This window comes from Microcaecilia unicolor, chromosome 1, assembly GCF_901765095.1.
Source record: "Microcaecilia unicolor chromosome 1, aMicUni1.1, whole genome shotgun sequence".
In the NCBI taxonomy this organism is placed as follows: Eukaryota; Metazoa; Chordata; class Amphibia; order Gymnophiona; family Siphonopidae; genus Microcaecilia; species Microcaecilia unicolor.
Genome location: NC_044031.1, coordinates 24,220,386 through 24,242,208, shown reverse-complemented (window position 1 = coordinate 24,242,208; position 21,823 = coordinate 24,220,386). Strand labels below are relative to the sequence as shown.

Here is a 21,823-nt window from a genome sequence, read left to right as displayed (position 1 = left end):
AACGCCTGCCTCAGGGGTCAAAATGTAGTACTGTAATATACAAGTTGTGTAGGTACTGTGCCTATATGATGAAATGGAGATTGTAAGAAGGAAGAGGCTGTCCTACCCTGGTTAGGCCCCTAGAGGGCGTAGTTCCCCCTAAAAATGTCCAGGGAGAAGGGCTAGGTGAGTCACAAAAGGGAGCCAGTAAGGGGATGTATAGCAGGAGGTCGCTAGGACAGGGGAGAGTCCTGGGGATAGAAACAGGTGCAGCAGGTTATGGGCTGGGTCCTGTTTGGCTATTAACCATTTAATACCCCCACCTGAGTTGTGAGGGGGAGAGAGAGCCAGCAGCTGCAGAGGAAGACTGGTAGCTGAGGCAGGAGGATCCCCAGGAGGAGTACTGGCTGTGCCCTTTGGACTGGTGGTAGAACTGAGTGTTCAAAGAGGTACTGTGTGTCCCAGATGAGAAGGCTGTGTCTAGAACAGTGAAGAGGTACTGTGTGTCCCAGGAGAAAAGACTGTGTGTCTGGAAAAGGCTGTGTCTAGAACAGTGAAGAGGTACTGTGTGTCCCAGGAGAAGAGACTGTGTGTCTAGAGCTGGGTGCTACAAGGAGGGACTGTGTGTCCAGGGACTGAGTTAGTACTGAGCCCAACTGCTTGTGTGAGAGGGCTCAGGGGGAAGAAATCCATGGATATTGAACTGTGCAAGAAGAAATGTTTAAAAGGGAAGATTGCACTGAGTAGGAAGAAATGAAAGTGTTTTAAGCTAAAAGAAGTGTGCCCCAGGGGCTGGAATAAAGTTGTGTATGAAAATAGCCTGATTGGTGAAACCTGACTATGTTTGCTTTTTGAGAAGCAGGTCACCCTGAGCAAAAAAAGGGTGGTAGATTAATTTGCATAAATCTGCATACTGAGAACCAGCTCACCCTGAGTGAAAGAGGGACCTGGGATCCTGAGGTGGGAGCTTCCTCATCCCAGTAGCTTCATCATTACAAGATACAATCAAATAGTAGTACTGCAATATACAAATTGTGTAGGTTCAGTGCCCCAAAATGTACAACGAAGGTTATAGGTTGCCACGCCTTCTCATTTGCACTACCTGTACCTGTTGCATATTGGGATCTGAAGACTCTGTTAAGTAATGATCGTGTTTTTTTGATGACTTACGTATTAACATAGGGCTCCTTTTACTAAGCGGCGGTAAGCCCAACGCGGGCTTACCACTCGCTACAACGGAAGTACCGCCAGGCTACCACACCAGCCCGGCAGTACTTCCCACCCCTAATGCGCTATTTCTGGTGCTACGAACATTTGTAGCGCCGGATAGTACCCGCCGGTAACCGGGCAGTGCCGTGCGCTGCAGGGTTAGCGTGGGAGCCCTTACCACCACTCGCCCGCCACGAAATGGCCACGTGACAAGTGCATTACTTGCTGCAGGAAAGCGAGACCGGCCCTTTTATCACCTGCGGTAAAGGGGGGGCCTCGCCGCGGGTGTAAAATACGCGCCGCCGCCGCCCCCTTTTGCCCGCAGCTTGGTAAAAATGGGCCATAGTAAATGTCAGCAGATAAAGACCTCTATGGTCCAGTCTACCAAAAAAGATGTCCAGAGTTATATCTGGCGCTTTGTTCAAGTTCCCTTCTCCACCACTGCCAACTCCAGGCTCCGCTCATTCTGCCTTGCCTCACCCTTTGCCTGGAACAATCTTCCTCAACCCCTACGCCAAGCTCCCTCCCTACCCATTTTCAAATCTCTGCTTAAAACTCACCTCTTCAATGCCGCGTTCGGCACCTAACCTCTCATGAAATATAGTATTACCTACCAGACGGACTCTACACTTGTCTTTAGATTGTACACCTGTCTTTTTAGATTGTAAGCTCCTTGAGCAGGGACTGTCCTTCCATGTTAAATTGTACAGCGCTGCGTAACCCTAGTAGCGCTTTAGAAATGTTAAGTAGTAGTAGTAGTAGTTCTTCATGATTAAACACTGAACAGTGGAATCATAAAAGGGGCAGTCGGCAACTGAACTTGCCAAACTCACATGGGCAGTTATATGATGCATTCTTGGAACATACCATTGTTTTTATCCTAACAATGGTCTTTCCCTCCCCCCATCACTGACTAGCATCAATTACCATTCTACCTCCCCCGCCCCAACACACACAGATACACAGCACTTGCAATTATAGCATATACTTTGAAGGAGATTAATTACGTGCATATTATATCACAATCTCTGCCTGCCAATTTGGGGGCACAGACTGTAGAAATCTGCCCAGCACTGCTATTACTTGCCTACCTCTGGCTATGAAGTCATTAAATTTTGTGTTAATCTGACTATTATTTTTCTATGTAGGGATCCTCTGTGTTTAACCCGTGCATTCTTGAATTCCATCACCGTTTTTGTCTTCACCACATCCTCTGGGAGAGCAGTCCAAGCAAACACCACTTTTCTGTGAAAAAGAATTTTCTGACGTTGCCTCCTAAGTCTACCATCCTGCAACATCAACTCGTGACCTTTAACTGTGCTGCTTCCCTGTCTCTGAAAAAGATTAGTTTGCATATTAATACCTTTTAAGTATTTAAATATCGGTATCATTACCCCCCTCCCCTCCCCCATTTCCTCCAGGGTATACATATTCAGGTCTTCAAGTTTCTTCTCATACATCTTTTGGAACATTTCTGATTGACAGTTGTTCCTTCCTCCACTCCCTAGATATTTATGTACATTATCTCGTTGAAGTGCCTTTCAGTTAGAGAGATGTTTTCAGTTTAGCTCAACTTCCCCCTAAAGAAAGTCACCTTAGCATATTTATACAGCCCAAAAGTAATCTTGATGTCATCTGAAAAGATTTTCAATCACTCAAAGTTGTTCTCTCCCACATGAATCCTTTGATGTTGTTTCAGAGTTGACAGATGGCTGAAACATTTATTGCACTCAGTACATGTAAAGGGTTTCTCTCCTTTGTGAATCCTTTTATGGATTTTCAGAGATAGTTGATAAGTGAAACATTTATTGCACTCAGTACATGTAAACGGTTTTTCTCCTGTGTGTATCATTTCATGAATTTTCAGATTTGACAGACGACTGAAACATTTATTGCAGTCGGTACATGTAAAAAGATTCTCTCCTGTATGAATCCTATGATGATCTTTCAGACTTGAGGAATGACTGAAACGCTTATTGCACTCGGCACACGTAAAAGGTTTCTCACCTGTGTGAATCCTTTGATGACGTTTCAGATTTGCTAGACGACCAAAATATTTATTGCATTCAGTACATGTAAATTTTTCTCGGGACTGTCCTGTGTGGATCTTTTCATGGATTTTCAGAGATAATTGATAAGTAAAACGCTCATTGCACTTAGTACATGTAAAGGGTTTCTCTCCCGTGTGAATCATTTGATGAATTTTCAGATTTGATAGACGACTGAAACATTTATTGCATTCAGTACATGTAAAAAGAGTCTCTCCTGTATGAATCCTGTGATGCTCTTTCAGACTTGATGAATGACTAAAACATTTATTGCACTCAGTACATGCAAATGGTTTCTCTCCTGTGTGAATCCTTTGATGACGTTTCAGATTTGATAAACGACTAAAACATTTATTGCATTCAGTACATGTAAAAGGTTTCTCTTGGGGCTCTCCCGTGTGAATCCTTTGATGATGTTTCAGACTTGATAGACAACTGAAGTATTTACTGCACTCAGTACATACAAATGGTTTCTCTCGGGGCTCTCCTGTATGAATTCGTTGATGACGTTTCAGATGTGATAGACGACTGAAATGCTTATAGCACTCAGTACATGTAAAAGGTTTCTCTTTTGTGTGACTTCTTTGATGACGTCTCAGACTTGATAGACGAGTGAAACATTTATTGCACTCGGTACATTTAAAGAGTTTAGTTTCCTTGTGATTCTTTTGACGAATTTTCAGATTTGATGGATAATTGAAGCATTCATTATACTCTGTACATGTGAAAGGTTTTTCTCCTGTGTGGATTCTTTGATGATTTGTTAGACTGGACAGACTACTGAAACATTTATTACACTCAATGCATGTAAAAGATTTCTTTCCCATGTCAATATTGTCATGCTTTCTTCGAGATGAAGAAATGAAGCTATAATCACACTCAGTACATGTCAAAGGTTTATCTCCCTTCTCTTTCCTCTCTCTCTGGTGCAATTTAGAAGTCTTTTGATCACTGTTTTTATGTTGAAAGGGTCTTTCTTCTCTCAGATGTGTCTTGTGCTCAGGGATGATAATGAGCTCCCTATCACTTCTCTCAGTTACTCCATCCGTTATGTCTCCTGCAATGTCGCTCTGCTCCTTCTCTGATTCCAGCTGATGATTCCTTGTGTTTCTCCTCTCAGTCCCCAGCAGAACATTTTCACAGCCATTTTCTGATTGTCTTGGGACTTGTTCCATTTCTACAGGAGGTTCTTCTCGATTCTGATCCCTCTTCTGTTCTTGCATGGTGTCGTTATCTACTGGATATAAATATTAGACATTAATCATGTATTATTGACTATGGAAAGCTCAATATTCAGCAGCTTGAAGACGCTGACCACCGTGGGCTGAATCTGACCTGAAAATTCAATGCCAAGCCTAATTCAGGCATTCAAACAGAAACACCGAGACAATATCCAGACAATGTAAAAGGTTTGATTGTTTATTAGCATCCAAGACTCGACATGGGCCGTGTTCCGGCCTACTAGGCCTGCATCAGGAATCTAAAGATTGAAAAATACAAAATATACATACAATAAAATGCAAAACATACATTTAATAAAAAAAACAGTATAAAAGAGGATCTAAAAATAAAAAATACAAGAAACATACTATACTATCATTATAGTGTAGAAGAGAGACTTTATAACAAATTGAAACAAATGTAATAAATGATTATAGAAGAGTGAAAATATGTTTGACCAAATATTAAAAATTATAACATGAAACACATAGTAAAATCCATAGTTACAAAGCCTGTGTTTCATATCATATCAGTACATTTCATACAAGTGGAGGGGCATTTTTGATATGACATCTGTCTGACTTTGGGTGTTTTGCACTAAATGTCCTAAACCCGAATAGGAAATATGGTCGTTTTCGAAACAACAAAATGTTTTGTTTTGTTTTTTTAAACGGCCGCATGCAAGATGTTTTTGTACTCTGTCCGTTTATATTTTTTGGCTATTTAAAAAAAAAAAAGAAAAAAATTCAAGTGGAGGAACCAGCATTCTTAGGAGACTGGCCACACAGACATCCCAGAACAATGGGGTACCCTAGGGGGCACTGCTGTGGAATTCGTATAAAAACTCCCAGGTACCCATCTCACCACTACCCCTTATCTTGTCTGCTGATCCCTCCAAAACCCACCGTCCCCCAACTGTACACCACTACAGTAGCCCTTATGGGTGAAGGAGTCACCTCTATGTGGGTACCGTAGATTTCTGGTGAGTGTGGGACAGGGGCGTAGCCAGACTTCGGCAGGAGGGGGGTCAAGAGCCCCCCCCCCCCCCCGCCACCACCAACTTTGACCCCCCCCCCCCGCCAATGACCCTGCCGAGAGTTTCAAGCCCCCCTCCCGCCGCCAACCCTCCCCAGCCTACCTTTGCTGGCGGGGGACCCCAACCCCCGCCAGCCGAGGTTCTCTTCTTCTGGCGCAAGGCTTCGTTCTGTTTCTGTGAGTCTGACGTCCTGTACGTGCAGGACGTCAGACTCACAGAAACAGAACGAAGCCCTGCGCCGGAAGAAGAGGACCTCAGCTGGCAGGGGTTGTCAGCAGGGGGGTCCAGGGACAAATCTACGGGGGCCCAGGCCCCCATGGCCCCAAGCAGCTACGCCACTGGTGTGGGAGGACTATTATCGTTTATTTACTTACTATACCGTTTCTAATTGCATTCACAAAACAGAACGGTTTACATCTTAAAATAAAATATCATTTTTAAAAAACATATAAGAAATCCATTGATTAGATAGAAAAGCACAGCAAAAACTAAAACAACCATTCTAAAAGATACTAATACCAGTAGACATTGGCACTGATTCACACTTTCCACTACAATTGTAACAGGTAGAGTGGGAAATGGGCCCGAGTCCTCCTCTCTACAGTTAGTATACTGCACCCACCATTACACTACTACTGGGTCCTGCTTGCTGACGTAATAGAACTGGCTATAACATCTGAAGCTGTCATAGAGGCTGGCACATACTGTTTTTATTCACATCTTCAGGGGGTAGGAGGGGGTCAGTGACCACTGGGGGAGTAAAGGGGTCATCCGGTCATTTTGGGCACCTTTTAGTGCCCTATTCATTCTAAAAAGAGGTCTAGACCAAAACATTGAAGTCGCAGCCCTAGACATTTTTGATCTGTTCCATTATGGCTATAAAATGTCCAAGTGTTAGGAATGCCCTAATTCCACCCCGACACGCCCCCTTGTGAGCTAGATGCACTGCAGATTAATTGCATAGATAAACATCTGTAAAATAGGTTTGGAAAATACCGATTTGGACGTTTTATGAAGAAACTAGTAAAAAAGCCCCGTTTCTGATGCAAATGAAACGGGGGCTAGCAAGGTTTTCTTCGGAGTGTGCATGTGGGAGTGTGCGTGTCCCTGCCCTCTGCCCTCTCTCCCTCCCCCTCCCCCCTCCGAGTCCAGTCCTTCAGTGTTAAGTTTCCTGCTGTTCTGTGTTTGTGTTACAGAGAGAGTGAGGGCATCTCTCTCCCCTCCCCCTCTGAGTCCTTCACTATTACAGAGATGGATTTCGTGCTGTGCTGTTTTCCTTCACTCATGGGGAAACCGGATATCTCTGGCGCTTCACACTTCCGGCTGGAGGCTTCATAGAACGTTGGTGGTGCCTTTTATATATATGGACTAGGATAAAAGGCCTGTTTCTGAAAGCAATGAAACGGGCGCCAATAAGGTATTGCCTTTGTGCAATTAATGTTTTGAAAGGGATTGTAAGGCTAAATGTGTTCTCACCCTCCCTCCCTCCAGTAAAATAGAATAACCGTTCTTTGCTAGCTACATGTGGTCTATATTTTTCTTAAGTGTTTTTCTTTTTTCTTCCTTCTAAATTATTGTATTGGATCTTCTCTTTCAGAGAAGACTCACGTCAGACTCACAGAAGCAGAAGCCTGCGCGGCCTCATTGGTGACCTGCAAGGGCCGAATTCTAGTGGAATAGCAACATTCCATGTAGAATCTGAAATAGTAGCAACAGTGGAGGAGTGGCCTAGTGGTTAGGGTGGTGGACTTTGGTCCTGGGGAACTGAGTTCAATTCCCACTTCAAGCACAGGCAGCTCCTTGTGACTCTGGGCAAGTCACTTAACCCTCCATTGCCCCATGTAAGCCGCATTGAGCCTGCCATGAGTGGGAAAGCGCGGGGTACAAATGTAACAAAAATAAAATAGATACTATTGGAGATTCTACATGGAATGTTGCTACTATTGGAGATTCTACATGGAATGTTGCTATTCCACTAACAACATTCCATGTAGAAGCCTGCGCGGCCACATTGGTGATCTGCAAGGGCCGACTTCTACATGGAATGTTGCTAGTGGAATAGCAACATTCCATGTAGAATCTGAAATAGTAGCAACAGTGGAGGAGTGGCCTAGTGGTTAGGGTGGTGGACTTTGGTCCTGGGGAACTGAGGAACTGAGTTTGATTCCCACTTCAGGCACAGGCAGCTCCTTGTGACTCTGGGCAAGTCACTTAACCCTCCATTGCCCCATGTAAGCCGCATTGAGCCTGCCATGAGTGGGAAAGCGCAGGGTACAAATGTAACAAAAATAAAATAGATACTATTGGAGATTCTACATGGAATGTTGCTTCTATTGGAGCTTCTACATGGAATGTTGCTATTCCATGTAGTAACATTCCATGTAGAAGGCTGCACAGAAGCAGAAGCCTGCGTGGCCACATTGGTGATCTGCAAGGGCCGACTTCTAGTGGAATAGCAACATTCCATGTAGAATCTCCAATAGTAGCAACAGTGGAGGAGTGGCCTAGTGGTTAGGATGGTGGAACTGAGGAACTGAGTTCGATTCCCGCTTCAGGCACAGGCAGCTCCTTGTGACTCTGGGCAAGTCACTTAACCCTCCATTGCCCCATGTAAGCCGCATTGAACCTGCCATGAGTGGGAAAGTGCGGGGTACAAATGTAACAAATAAAAAGAGAAAGCAAAATTAGTTACCTGCAACAGGTGTTCTCCATGTACAGCACTTGCCCTGAGAGCTGGCTTCTTTTTTTTTTTTATTTTTTAGCTATTTAAAGAACTGCGTATGGGAAGTTCTGTATGTCTACAGAGAAAAACTATTACAGGTAAGTAATTTTTGCTTTAGTCTGGTGTACGCTAATGCCTTCTCTTCCTCTGTACAGTATCTATCACTCACCTGCGTATGAATGAGTCACTTCTCTCTCTCCTGAGTCCTGTGGATCCCGGATATTCAGCTCTTCCTCTTGTTTAATTTTTGATAATATATCAGGATCGATCCCTTCATAGCCTGTTGCAAGGAAAATAAAAAGAACATTGTTATATTTCCGTTTCAGTCACAGCAGCAGTTCTCAGGGGAGCAACACATGACAGGGAGGAAAGGAAGGATCTATTACTGCCTCCATCATAAAGCAGAGGGGATCTAGGAGTTACAGACACCTCACCTAATCTACTCTGCTGGTAGGAAAAGTCATATGTTACTACTACTACTTAGCATTTCTATAGCGCTGCCAGGGTTACGCAGCGCTGTACAAGTTTAAACATGGGGAAGGACCGTCCCTGCTCAACAGAGCTTACAATCTAAAGGTTACAAACTATGTAGTCAGTGTAGGTATCAGGAATGGGAAGGTGGTTAGGCACCAAAAGCAAATGTTCATAACAGCACAAAATACATCCCTTTAGCATTTAAAAAGATTGCACGTCACTAATACATGTTGTAAGATTTTTCTATTATATAAAAAAAACAAAGCACTGGAATCAAATGCATTTATTGGAACTATACCCGACGTGGCCACGTTTCGCCCTCAGGCTGCGTCAGGGGTACAAACTATCAAAAGTGTATATTAGCATTTTGGCACTAGTGCAATATGGTCTTTAAAGCTGAGTGTTCCTCTTTTCATATCAAAATTTTGGGACTGCCTCTCTAGATTTTAACGGGATTTGTTAGAAGAGCATTATTTAATAAATCAGACCCCGTCTCCTCCCAAAATGCAGATAAAGCGATCCTTACCTAGAGAGATCAGTGTCTGATAATTTTCCTTCATCACATCCCTGTAAAGCTCCTTCTGCCCTTCATCTAAATACGTCCACTCCGCCTGGGAGAAAGAGACAGCGATGTCCTCAAACGTCACCTGCATCTGAAACACAAACCAGAAACACATTCAGGGACCTCTTGAGATGCTCAGAACACAGTAGATTTCAGCTGGCTTCATTCTCCTGACATTGTATCATGGCTGAGGTGACATCTGGATACCTCCCCCCCCCCCCCACCCCCCCAGGAACTGACAGGCATGTTTCTTCCTCTCTTATGTGACCTTGGACTCAGTTTCTCCCATGAACTCCAGGGTTTCCAAGTCTAACTTTAAAATGATTTTTAACACCAGGGATATACTAAAGAAATGACATTTGTATTGTGTTTCAGTAGATTAAAAGGCCATGGCATAAGATTTCAAATCCAACTGCAGTACATACATAGGTGGGGGTGGAGTTCTGAACTCTTGAGAGTTGAAGAGAGAGCAACCAGAGCTACCTGTCCCCATCCAGAAGGATTTTAATATACTTTCAGTACAGTTGTCAGAATAAAAACCAAATCTGAGGCGACCTGTATAGCCCAATCTTGACGTTCCCCTGGCTGCTGCCCTCACAAATGCAGGGCTTCCGCAGCAGCCAGGGAGCTCTCCCACCGTCCTTCCTGCTCTCCCCGACCGGCAGCTCTCCTTGCCCCCCCCCCGCACGTAACCCCAACCCCCCGCCAGGGCCCACCCAACATCCCCTCGCAATTTGCCTGCCTTCACCCGTACCCGTCGCCGTCAGCGCTGCCTGCCATTCATCTCACAGGCAGCCTCGCTCCCCTTTGCCGTGTCCTCCGGCTTTCTCTGATGCACTTCCTGTTAAACAGGAAGTGCATCAGAGAGAGCCGGAGGATGCGGCAAAGGGGAGCGGGAGCGAGGCTGCCTGTGAGATGAATGGCAGGCAGCGCTGACGGCGACGGGTACGGGTGAAGATAAGAATGCTGCAGGGAGTCAGGGACCGAGGCAGCGCCGGTAGGGAAGACCGAGGCAGCATGTTGGCTGGTGGCAGGGAGACAGAGAGAGACAGGAGCACTGTTGGGGTGATGGGGTAATGTAATGCTGGGTAGAGGTGAGCGAAGGAGGTAGGAAATGTTGGTGGGGGGGGGGGGGGGAGATGCATGGGGAGAGAGAGGGAGAAATGCTGGATGTGAAGGAGGAGGGAGCAGGGAGGGACAGATGCACAGCAAGAGAAAATGTTAAACATGGAAGTGGGAGGGAGGGAGACAGAGAGAGAGAGATGCTGTATGGGGATGGGAGGGATGCTAAAAGGGGAAGGAAGAGAACGAAAGAGATAGATGTTGGGCCCAGGGTGCAAGGAAGGGAGATACTGAGAGTGATGTGGGCAGTGGGAGAGAAGAAGGAAGGAAGAGAGGTTGTACATGGGGATGGATGAGAGGGAGGGATAGATATACACTAGAGGGGAAAGAGAAAAAGAGGGAGATTGTGGATCCAGGGACAGAAGGGAGTGAGGAGAAATACTGGATATGGATGGAGGGGAAATTGCTGGATTTAAGGGCTGGATTGGAACACTTTCAGGGCAGATGTTTAAAGTGGAGAAAGGATAGGGACAGGGCTACAGATGGTAGACAGGACGCATAAGGACACAGGAGGATGGTGGACATGTTGAGAGAAAAAAATATCAAATGGAAAGAAGACACTGGGACCAAAGCGAATAGAAAAACTAAATGATCAGACAACAAAGGTAGAAAAAAATATTTTATTCAGAATTTATTAACAGGAATATGTCAGCTTTCGGAAATGTGCATCTGTGATGTTTTGCATGTAAGTTTCATTTTTTCTAGTATTGCTGCATGCTGAGTCTGACTTCTTGAGGTAACTTTCCAGTTCAGTATTTTGCCTTCATATCTGTTGTCATGTGTTTTTTATGTGTGATCAAGGTGAAGTATTCTGCTAGCGTGTAGTATTTTCAGCCCTTTTTGGGGGGTTTTTTTTTTGTTTCACTAGGTTGTGCACTGGAGTTTTAGAGCCCCCGTGTAATTACAGTGCTGCCTTTCCACGCATAAGGTTTAGCTCGTCCTGTCCTTGGAATTACTGCTGTTATGGTTTTGTAAGGTTATGAGTGTGTTTTTGCACAAGTTTGTGTATAGTGTTTTGCAGTGGAGAGATTGTGTATTGGCCTTACTGAGGTGGCACCAAATCATCAGAAAGGGTTTTAGGTGAGTCACATGATATCAGGTTTGTATCTTCGTATAATTGCCATTTTTCTTGCAGGTGAGCTAGCAGTTGTTTATCCTGATACAAATATGCCAGGAATCTCCATTTGTTACCCTCTCCACCACCCCCACCTACGTTAATTTCCACCCAGATCATGTTATGGTCCGATATTTCCATAGGGCTGATAGTGGCTTTCTGGACTTTAAAGAACCAGGATTGTGATATCAGTATGTAATCAATTCTAGACCAGGAAGAATGTACTTTAGACTGATGTGTATAGTCCTTTGTGGTAGGGTGGAGGGCACGCCACGGGTCAATTAATTGGAGATGTTTACAGAGCGCTGGTATCCCTTTCCCCGACCCTGGGATAGCCGTGGGTGAGGATCTATCCAGACTCGGGTCTAGTACTTGATTGAAGTCTCCCACCCATATCCAGGGGGCATCATTATATTGCAGTCCTAATGCTATAAGGATCTGGAAAAAATTTGGGCTATAAGCATTTGGGGCATATATTGCACAGATGTAAAACTTTTGCCCTTGGTAGTTTATCTGTAAAAGTACAATTCGTCCCTCAGTGTCTCTGTGAATTAATTTGGTTGTACAAGGTAATCCCTTACGGATGAGTATTACCACCCCGCTCTTCCTATTACCCGAAGAGGAGAAGTGGCTTTCACCCACCCATTGTTGACAGAGTTTTTCGTGTTCTGTGTCAGACAACTTTGTTTCCTGTAAGCAGGCAATATCTATACCTTGCCGCTTTATCTGGGTCAGGATTTTATATCGTTTTACAGGTGATGTGATACCTGATACATTCCATGATAATATTTTAAGTCCAGATCGACTAATCTTTTCTTTGTTTCATTGAAACTATTATAAATATCATCAAGATAGTCCTCCGGGAGCCCAGCCTCCCCCGGAGGGTGTATGATTTAATGTGTGGTTTAATGTGTGGGAGAACTTGCATTATCCCTAACACTCCATATGCAAGAACAGACATTATTAAGAACCTCCCCTCTATTTTGCTACGTATCCCCACTCCTATCACTTCCCTCCCATCCTCCCCCACCCCCCTCCCTCCCTATACCTAAACCCCTTTCCTCCCCCCCTTGTTCCCAAAGTTGCCTCGAGAGGGATAACCCCATCTAGGCAGAGTCACAGCATGCCGGTTCCCCGCTCACCCCCAGGCCCCTCAATGTTACAATTAAACTTATAAAGTTATAACCTCTATGTATAAAGTCTTTACATTATTGTTTATCCTGTCAGGACAGTTCAATCAATCACAAGTTATGCTCACCACCACATGTCCAAAACCGGATCAAGCCGGTGCTTCCTGACTTTTCAGTTCTTGGTTGATATATTGCAATGCTGAGTGTTCTGATGTAAAGCATATCCATTTCCCGTTTTTCATGATTTTTAATGTAGCAGGGTAAAGTAGCATAAATCTGGTGTTTTGTTCAATCAAAGCTGTACACACCGGGTGAAATTTTCTTCTTCTTTCTTGTATGTTGGCTGAGTAATCTTGAAATATGCGGATCTGGGCACCCGCGTAGGTTAGGGAATCTCTTTTCTGACGGAATCCCTGTAGAATTTCTTCTTTATGGATATAGTTGTGAACTTTCATAATTACTACTCTGGGTTTTGATCCATTTTGGCGTGGTTTCCCCAGCCTGTGTGCTCTTTCAATGCATAGTGGGCCTCTGCTGTCTGAGATAGCAAATTTTTTAGAAAGCCAGCTTTCAAGCAATGTGCACAGATTTTTATCAGGAATTGTTTCGGGCAGGCCCACTAGTCTAAGATTACATCGTCTGGCTCTGTTCTCCAGTTCATCCAGCTTCTCCTCTTGGGCAGCCAGGCGTTTCTTAAGGTTGGAAAGTTCTGGCTCATGTTGTTGCCAAGTCTCTTCAATTTCGGAGACTCTCTTTTCCACCTCCGCGGTTCTGCTAGTGATCTCACCCAACCGGCCATCTAATTTCTCCAGCTTCCCCTCTAATGTAAGGAATCGGGGTTCCAGCGCTGTACTCACCGCCGCTACTAATTGCGCAAGCTGTCTGGCGGTAAATTCGGCCTCGCCTCGCGGCGATGCGGCCGCCATCTTGGATTCGCCGCTCGCTACCGGGAGCTTTTCTTTTTCGTTCTTCGAGCTCTTCCTCGTGCTTCCAAGTGGCATGGGAACGAGGAATGGGTCCATACACCTTCTGCAACACTTTAACGGGACTAGGTTGGTATTTTTGAGGTCAGTTTAGTTCGTAGGGCGCGGAGAGCGAGCAGGGTCCGCGGAGCAGCACAAAAGCGTTGCTACTGCTCCAACTGCATCACGTGACCTCCCTTTTTGGGTTTTTTTTTGTTTCACTAGGTTGTGCACTGGTGTTTTAGAGCCCGGTGTAATTACAGTTCTGCCTTTCCACGCATAAGGTTGTAGCTCGTCCTGTCCTTGGAATTAGTGCTGTTATGGTTTGGTAAGGTTATGAGTTTGTTTTTGCACAAGTTTGTGTATAGTGTTTTGCAGTGGAGAGATTGTGTATTGGGCTTACTGAGGTGGCACCAAATCATCAGAAAGGGTTTTAGAGCCTAAATCGTGACACACTACCTCTTGAAGGATCTACATATAGTCGTTCTAAAAAGGAGCTCATTGTGAACACTTTCCACCCTAAAAGGGTGTTTTGTCGCTCTACATGAGAATTGTGATATTATGATCCCTCGTTTCATATTGTTGACGGTCTGCATTTTCCATATGGGTGGTATATTGGTTTATTAGGGTCTGCACAGTGTTATGGTACAGTAAGGTTTCCGAGTGTGTTTTTGCACAAATTTGTGCATAGTGTTTTGCAGTTGAGCAATTGTGGTTAGTACATGCTTTAAGCAACCACTTTATTCTTTGACATATGATACATATTTAATATATAAATTTAATAAAAGGTATTAATTTTGACTTATTTTGACTTATTTCTTTTTTGTGTTGTCAGACAATTATAAATGTAAGCCCCGCCCGTGACCCCACCCCCTAACCCCGCCCCTTTAGCCTCCCCAAACAGTTGGGCCACCGACCGCCTATGAGGGATGTAATGCATTAATGTGGTCCAAATAAGGAGACAACTGAGTAGCAGCAATCTTTGGAAACAAACGAAAGGTTGGAGATGGGTGGATAATTAAAAGAACAATTTGGAGCTGAGCTTGTGGTGACTGAGGGATCATTGGCTGGGAAACACTGGGTAGTGTTCAGTGAATTTATTTATCTGCTTGATGTACCGTCTTTAATGCCCAAGCACAATAACGCGGTATACAATTTTTTTAAAAATCAAGAGTGAGAGACCATAAAAAGGAGAGAAAGAAAAGACAGAAAGAGGAAGGGTACATGGCCGCTGAGGGAAAAGAATTTAAAATACAGAGAGGAAACGCCTGCACAACAGGGCAGGGACAGGGAACAAACACCCCTACATATCAGAAGTCCAGTGCTCTGCCTGCCTTTGTTTGTGCCCGAACAATCCCCTCCTGTAAGCAGCTGGTGAAATGCCTCCAGCCTTGCAGTGAAAGCTGCTCTACTGGTGCAGATTCTGCCTCAGCCATTCTCGCTCCTGCTTTTTCGGGAAGGATTCGCTCTCCCTTTCTCTTTCTTCCCGGGATGAAGTCTCAGGCTCTGCTTCTCTCTCAATAGTCGATACTTGCAGAGAAGCTAGGAAATGTTCAGGGTTAAGAGAGAGGAAGGGGAGGAGGAAGACTCTTTATTCTACCACCACATTACTGTATTTGTTCATACCAGAATTGGCGAACGCCTTTTCGGTCCTATGTAAGCCACATTGAGCCTGCAAATAGGTGGGAAAATGTGGGATACAAATGTAACAAAAAACAGCGGGTCTACTAATGCTGTTGCAAGAAAATGAATTGATCGTAGATGAAGGAGAGGACCTCAGACTGGTGACAACTTAATCTTAATTAATAAGATTACATATGTTGGATGGGACCCTTTCCGCTTAGGGCCATTCCCTGGCTGGCTGAACAGGAGTTAGAGGAATTAATAAAACGATGCCCACCATTGATACAGTGGCCCTTGCTCACTTGGAGTAAGGTCCGGGAACGCTTTTTTTCCGGGGCGCAGATACTTCTGCCACATGTATCTTAGAATTGCTCTTCATTTTGGGCCAGGCGGGGGGGGGACACAGCCTATTGCAGTTGGGAGAACATGGGATTATGTACACTAGGCCAAATGTGGGAGGAAGGTGGGACGCTATCTTTTGAAGAGCTTCGTAGGGAGCATGGGCTGTCCCCCCTGCAAGCTTTCCAGTACTATCAAGTGCGAGGCTTTCTAACCCGGCGGGCAAAAGGAGAGCTTAGCTTAGCAGAAACAAAGGTAGAGAATGGATTAATGAAGGGGGGAGGCAGGGGTAGCATTTCACGACTTTATGCAGTGTTACTTCTATACACCAACCCAATAGAACATTATCTAAATAAATGGGGTGATGCCATGGGGGTAGCATATACGTTTCCCCAATGGAAATTAGCAATTAGATCTCTGCTCAGAGTTTCAGTCTCTAGCGCTATGGTCGAAAATGGCCATAAAATATTATATAGTTGGTATTACACTCCACATCGTATTGTAAAAATGTTTCGCACTGGCTCAGCTAAATGCTGGCGACAGTGCGACACTACAGGTGATATGACTCACATCTGGTGGACCTGTAGACATGCCCAGGCTTACTGGGGAGAGATACTGAAATTCCTACATGAGGTCACTGGGGTGAGCTACCTGGTCTTTCGAGAGTCCTGCAGAAACTGGACTACATTGGCCTGATGGCTAAACGCACTGCGCTGCGGACCGGTCGATTGATGCAGCACCAAAAAATCTGGAAATCTTATGAACAATGGCAGTCCTCACAGCGCATCCCTGGACAGTAGCAGAGAAAACGCAATGCTGAGATAGAATTACGAGACACTGAAGCAGGAAGGGAGGAAAGGGGGAGGTTAAAAGAACACGTTCAGACGTGACGGGGGGGAAACAGTCATAGAACTTTTTGGCTAGCGATTTGGTTATATTAGAAGTGTTTTCCTTGCTGCCATGTTTGTACATGAAAATAATAAAATAAATGGTAAAAAAAAAAAGATTACATATGTTACATATATGTAATATATATATATATTAATATATTAATATTACATATATTACATAATATTAATATTACATATATAATATAATGCAAAGAAATAGCCACAATATAGAGCAAAGCTACTTAGCTTGTTGCAGCTTAAACTGAGGAAGGAGGTTGGTAGGGACCTATGATTGAAACACGGTGACAACATATGTAATCTTTTTAATTAAGATTAAGTTGTCACCAGTCTGAGGTCCTCTCCTTCATCTACGATCAATTCATTTTCTTGCAACAGCATTAGTAGACCCGCTGTTTTTTGTTGGAATTTTGTTGAATCGAGCGGAGCTCTTTTTCCCGTTGGTTTTTGTTACCTTGGTGGATACAAATGTAACAAATAAATACATAAAACCTGGCAGTTTTCATTTAATTTGGAAGAACAAGGAAGCCCATGCCACAGCCTAAGTGCTGGTAGCAGGAGATGAATGTGTGCAAGTCAGAGCACACCCAAACGTGAACGCACACCTTGGCGCCTGTTTTCTGTACTTAAATATAAGCCTTCCAAGTTTAAAAATATATATAGAAAAGCTTATATTTAAAGGCACATAAAAGCGGTGCCAATATTTTTTGTTACATTTGCACCCCGCGCTTTCCCACTCATGGCAGGCTCAATGCGGCTTACATGGGGCAATGGAGGGTTAAGTGACTTGCCCAGAGTCACAAGGAGCTGCCTGTGCCTGAAGTGGGAATCGAACTCAGTTCCCCAGGACCAAAGTCCACCACCCTAACCACTAGGCCACTCCTCCACTGTTGCTACTATTTCAGATTCTACATGGAATGTTGCTATTCCAACATTCCATGTAGAAGTCGGCCCTTGCAGATCACCAATGTGGCCACGCAGGCTTCTGCTTCTGTGAGTCGGACGTCCTGCACGTACGTGCAGGACGTCAGACTCACAGAAACAGAAGCCTGCGCAGCCTTCTACATGGAATGTTGCTAGTGGAATAGCAACATTCCATGTAGAATCTCCAATAGTATCTATTCCACTAGCAACATTCCATGCAGAATCTCCAATAGTAGCATCATTCCATGTAGAATCTCCAATAGTATCTATTTTATTTTTGTTACATTTGTACCCCGCGCTTTCCCACCCATGGCAGGCTCAATGCGGCTTACATGGGGCAATGGAGGGTTAAGTGACTTGCCCAGAGTCACAAGGAGCTGCCTGTGCCTGAAGTGGGAATCGAACTCAGTTCCTCAGTTCCCCAGGACCAAAGTCCACCACCCTAACCACTAGGCCACTCCTCCACTCAGTATAGAATGTTTTGTACTTTTTTGGGATCTTGCCAGGTATTTGTGACCTGGATTGGCAAGGGGTGTAGCCAGACTTCGGGTATTGTTTATTTGAATGTGTTTGCTGCTGTAGTTGCCTGTTGCTCATGTTTGATCTGTTCTTACTGTACACCTCCTTGAGTGAATTCCTTCAAAAGGGCCGTAATTAAATCCAAATAAATAAATAATATATATTATGTGACTACTACATTTAAGAAACTGATGGGCTGCTGCTTAGAACTCCTGCAGTAAAGCTAACAGCTCATAATCCGTACTGCCAGAAGCGCAAAAAACTAGCATGCCAGTGCTGAATGGAAATGGTGTTCAAATTATATGCGCACTGTAAAAGTGAAAGCAAGTGGGGGATGGGCTTGGCATATATACAGAATAATTTTGCAGTGAGCGCAACTCATGTGCGTGTGCACCAGGCAAACCTATCATTGGAGTGGAGGAGTGGCCTAGTGGTTAGGGTGGTGGACTTTGGTCCTGGGGAACTGAGGTCGATTCCCACTTCAGGCACAGGCAGCTCCTTGTGACTCTGGGCAAGTCACTTAACCCTCCATTGCCCCATGTAAGCCGCATTGAGCCTGCCATGAGTGGGAAAGTGCAGGGTACAAATGTAACAAAAATAAAATAGATACTATTGGAGATTCTACATGGAATGTTGCTACTATTGGAGATTCTACATGGAATGTTGCTATTCCACTAGCAACATTCCATGTAGAAGGCTGCGCAGGCTTCTGTTTCTGTGAGTCTGACGTCCTGCACGTACGTGCAGGACGTCCAACTCACAGAAGCAGAAGCCTGCGTGGCCACATTGGTGATCTGCAAGGGCTGACTTCTAGTGGAATTGAGGCAGCCATGGGCAGAGAAAAATCATATTTGTTAATTCTAACCTTTCACTCTGCAAGTGATGAAGGAATGCCAGATGGTCTAGATTAAAGTCTAGCTTTGGCTAAGCTAAAGGTTAGAAAGGTCAGAAAGACCCTTGTGAGTGATGGATTGCTAAATGCTGGCACATCTGTATATTATTATGAATGAACAAGGCATGAGCCAGACATACTGTAGTTTAAGATTAGACTGAAATACTGCTTAGAAGGAAATAGTTAGATTTAAGAAGTTCTTGATACTTAGAATATGTTTTATAAGGAATACTGATTATGCTTATTTTAGAATATGTTTTTCTGTGTAATTAATAAGTTTTGTTTCTGTGTAGAATGTCTGTTCAATTCTGTATTACTCTTTGTCTTACGTTTCAAGCAAAGACTGCAGTGAAAATGTCAGCATATGGTTTGAATATATACAGTTCTGGCTGGTTCAATGTATGGAGCTGGTGGGTGAAAAAGGTCAAGAAAAGTCTTGATTAATTATAGGTAAATATAGGAATGGTCTTGAAAGTAATAACAGACTATAGCTGTATGCTATTAAGTAAGACTGGCCCTTGACCCCTTAATGAATGCCAGAGTTTAGTTAGTATGAAGCTGACTAGGAATATGAGAATAATAAATGTCAGATTGGGCCCTTAGCTTCTAAATGAACCCAGTTGAAGCTATAGCTGAGAAATCAATCATAATGAAAATGTAAGAGTTTTGGTGCCAAAATGTCTGGTGTGAGAGGCCCAGGTCATAGGTCAGTTAGGAAATGTCTGGAACCTATGTAACTGATATTTTGGAAATATATGTATAAAGGTGATTGGCTGAGGCAAGGTAATCAATCTATTCTTTACCATCTGGAGAGTAAGGGGGGCTAGGAGGGACTTAGGACTGTATATAAGTAAGAGCAGAAGCAGCTTACGTCAGAAGGAACAGACAAAAGAGAAGAGAGCAGAAGAAGAGAAGAAGCTGAGACAGAAGCCATAACATCCAGAGAGCTGAGAGAGAGAGAAGAGAGCTAGAACTGATGTCCTGCTTTGTTTGCTGGCAAATAAAGAAGATTTCTCTCTCATTCTGGTGTGTGCTGTTTGACTCCTGAAGTACCACAGATTCTGCTAACAATAGGGGTAATTCATGCATCAATTCCTGCAACAGAATAGCAACATTCCATGTAGAATCTCAAACAGTAGCAACAGTGGAGGAGTGGCCTAGTGGTTAGGGTGGTGGACTTTGGTCCTGGGGAACTGAGTTCGATTCCCACTTCAGGCACAGACAGCTCCTTGTGACTCTGGGCAAGTCACTTAACCCTCCATTGCCCCATGTAAGCTGCATTGAGCCTGCCACGAGTGGGAAAGCTTGGGGTACAAATGTAACAAAAATAAATAAATAAAATGAAAGCTCACCATATACAACTACCCTAAGCACTCCCTTCCTTCTTCCCTCTTCCTTGATCGCTACACATATTACTAACTGTATCAGATACCCTGATATGACAGTGTCAACAAATCTATGTAAGCCACATTGAGCCTGCAAAAAGGGTGGGGGAATGTGGGATACAAATGCAATCAAACAAAAGTTCACACGCTGTAACCCGTCCAGCCAAGCTTTGCTTTGTGGAACTTCTGCTCTCTCGCCTTCCACTCGGGAGATCAGCCCCAGGTCTGCTCGGGGTCCTCCTAACTCTGCAGCAGGAAGTGGGGGAAATGTCCTACCTGGACTGAAGCTCCTGCAGGCATTTTCCTGTTTGTGCAGGATCAGGAACGAATTGGGGGCAGAGAAAAAGATTCAACCTCAGACATGAAATGACTCCGCCTCCTCCCGGGCACAGACTGATGACATCACAAAGAAGGGGGGAGCTGGGGCGGGGCATTGTCATTCCCACATTGAGCCAGCCTGGGTTTCACTTCCATTGCTTTCAATGGAAGCAAAACCCGGACTGGATCAGTCAGGACTTTCCCTTCAGCAAAAGAAGGTGGGCGGACACTGTATCCTCTCTCCAGCCCTGACTCCCTCCCTCCGCGCGTTGTTCCTGTTCCCACTTCCCGAGACTGAAGAAAGAACGAAGCTCAAACTCCTCCTCTTCCCGCGCCAGGCGCATTCTGACCAATCAGCACTAAAAGAGGTAGAACCCAGCAGACTCAGCCCTCCCACTCAGTGTGAAGCTCGCCCGCCCCATTCTAATATCATTAGCGCGCGCCGATCACGACGAGGCTTCTTTTTTTGTCTTCGTTAATTCAAGGAAGGTTAATAGACAGGACAGCAACTGACGTCAAAATGTTGAAACCAATTAGGTAAGTCTCAGTTTCCCCTTCTTCCCGCAGCCGTCATCGCCGTACTCGCAACACAAAGGGAGCAAACCTATCTATGAGCTGCTGCATCCACGTTGTCTCTATTGTTGGTAGCATTTGTATTTACTCTCACTTATATTTTCAAACATGCTGGCTTGTGCAGCATATGGATGTACACAGAGGAAGTATAATAAAAGAATAACTTTTCATATTTAGAGTAGTAATTTCTTATAAGTCCTAATCAGTATGTCATTTGGAGGGGCTATAATATTTAGATTTTGCTCACACCTTTTTCAGTAGTAGCTCAAGGTGAGTTACATTCAGGTACCCTGGATAGTTCTCTGTTCCAGGAGGGCTCACAATCTAAGTTTGTACCTGAGGCAATGGAGGGTTAAGTGACTTGCCCAAGATCACAAGGAGCAGCAGCAGGATTTTAACTGGCCACCTTTGGATGTCAAGACCAATGCTCTAACCACTGGGTCACTCCAGTCTGCTATAGTAGTGCTATAGAAATGATTAATAGTAGTAGGGTTGGTTACAGGGCCACCCAAGCACGTGTTATATTCGTGCAGATATTTTTTTTTCTCTTGGTAAAACATCATGTTACGAAAATCAGGTGCTCAACATTCAGCGTTTCTACATATTTATTTATGACATTTTTACGCCATATTAAACATGAATTAGGTTGAAACCTGGGAGCATTTTAAATCTTTTTTTTTCTGTACTTACATCAAAAGAAAAAGATGGCATGTGGGAACTTGCTCCTTTTGTTTTGTGGATTGCAGAGGTATATTATAAATAT

The 21,823-nt window shown here is 44.2% G+C and overlaps 2 protein-coding genes across 2 annotated transcripts in view; one reads left to right on the top strand and one right to left on the bottom strand.

The window, feature by feature from the left end:
• Positions 1-20,544, bottom strand: part of LOC115460001 (zinc finger protein 135-like) — a 52,078-nt gene extending 31,534 nt beyond the window's left edge. Inside the window, exons 1-4 of the mRNA XM_030189862.1 lie at positions 20,446-20,544; positions 9,216-9,342; positions 8,385-8,495; positions 2,864-4,473 (exon numbers count right to left, since the gene is read on the bottom strand). Coding sequence (XP_030045722.1) covers positions 2,864-4,473; positions 8,385-8,495; positions 9,216-9,342; positions 20,446-20,469 — 1,872 coding nt within the window. The 5' untranslated portion in view covers positions 20,470-20,544. The remainder of the gene's footprint in view (positions 1-2,863; positions 4,474-8,384; positions 8,496-9,215; positions 9,343-20,445) is intronic.
• Positions 1-21,823, top strand: part of LOC115463370 (gastrula zinc finger protein XlCGF26.1-like) — a 952,960-nt gene that overhangs the window by 436,822 nt on the left and 494,315 nt on the right. The window lies entirely within an intron of this gene.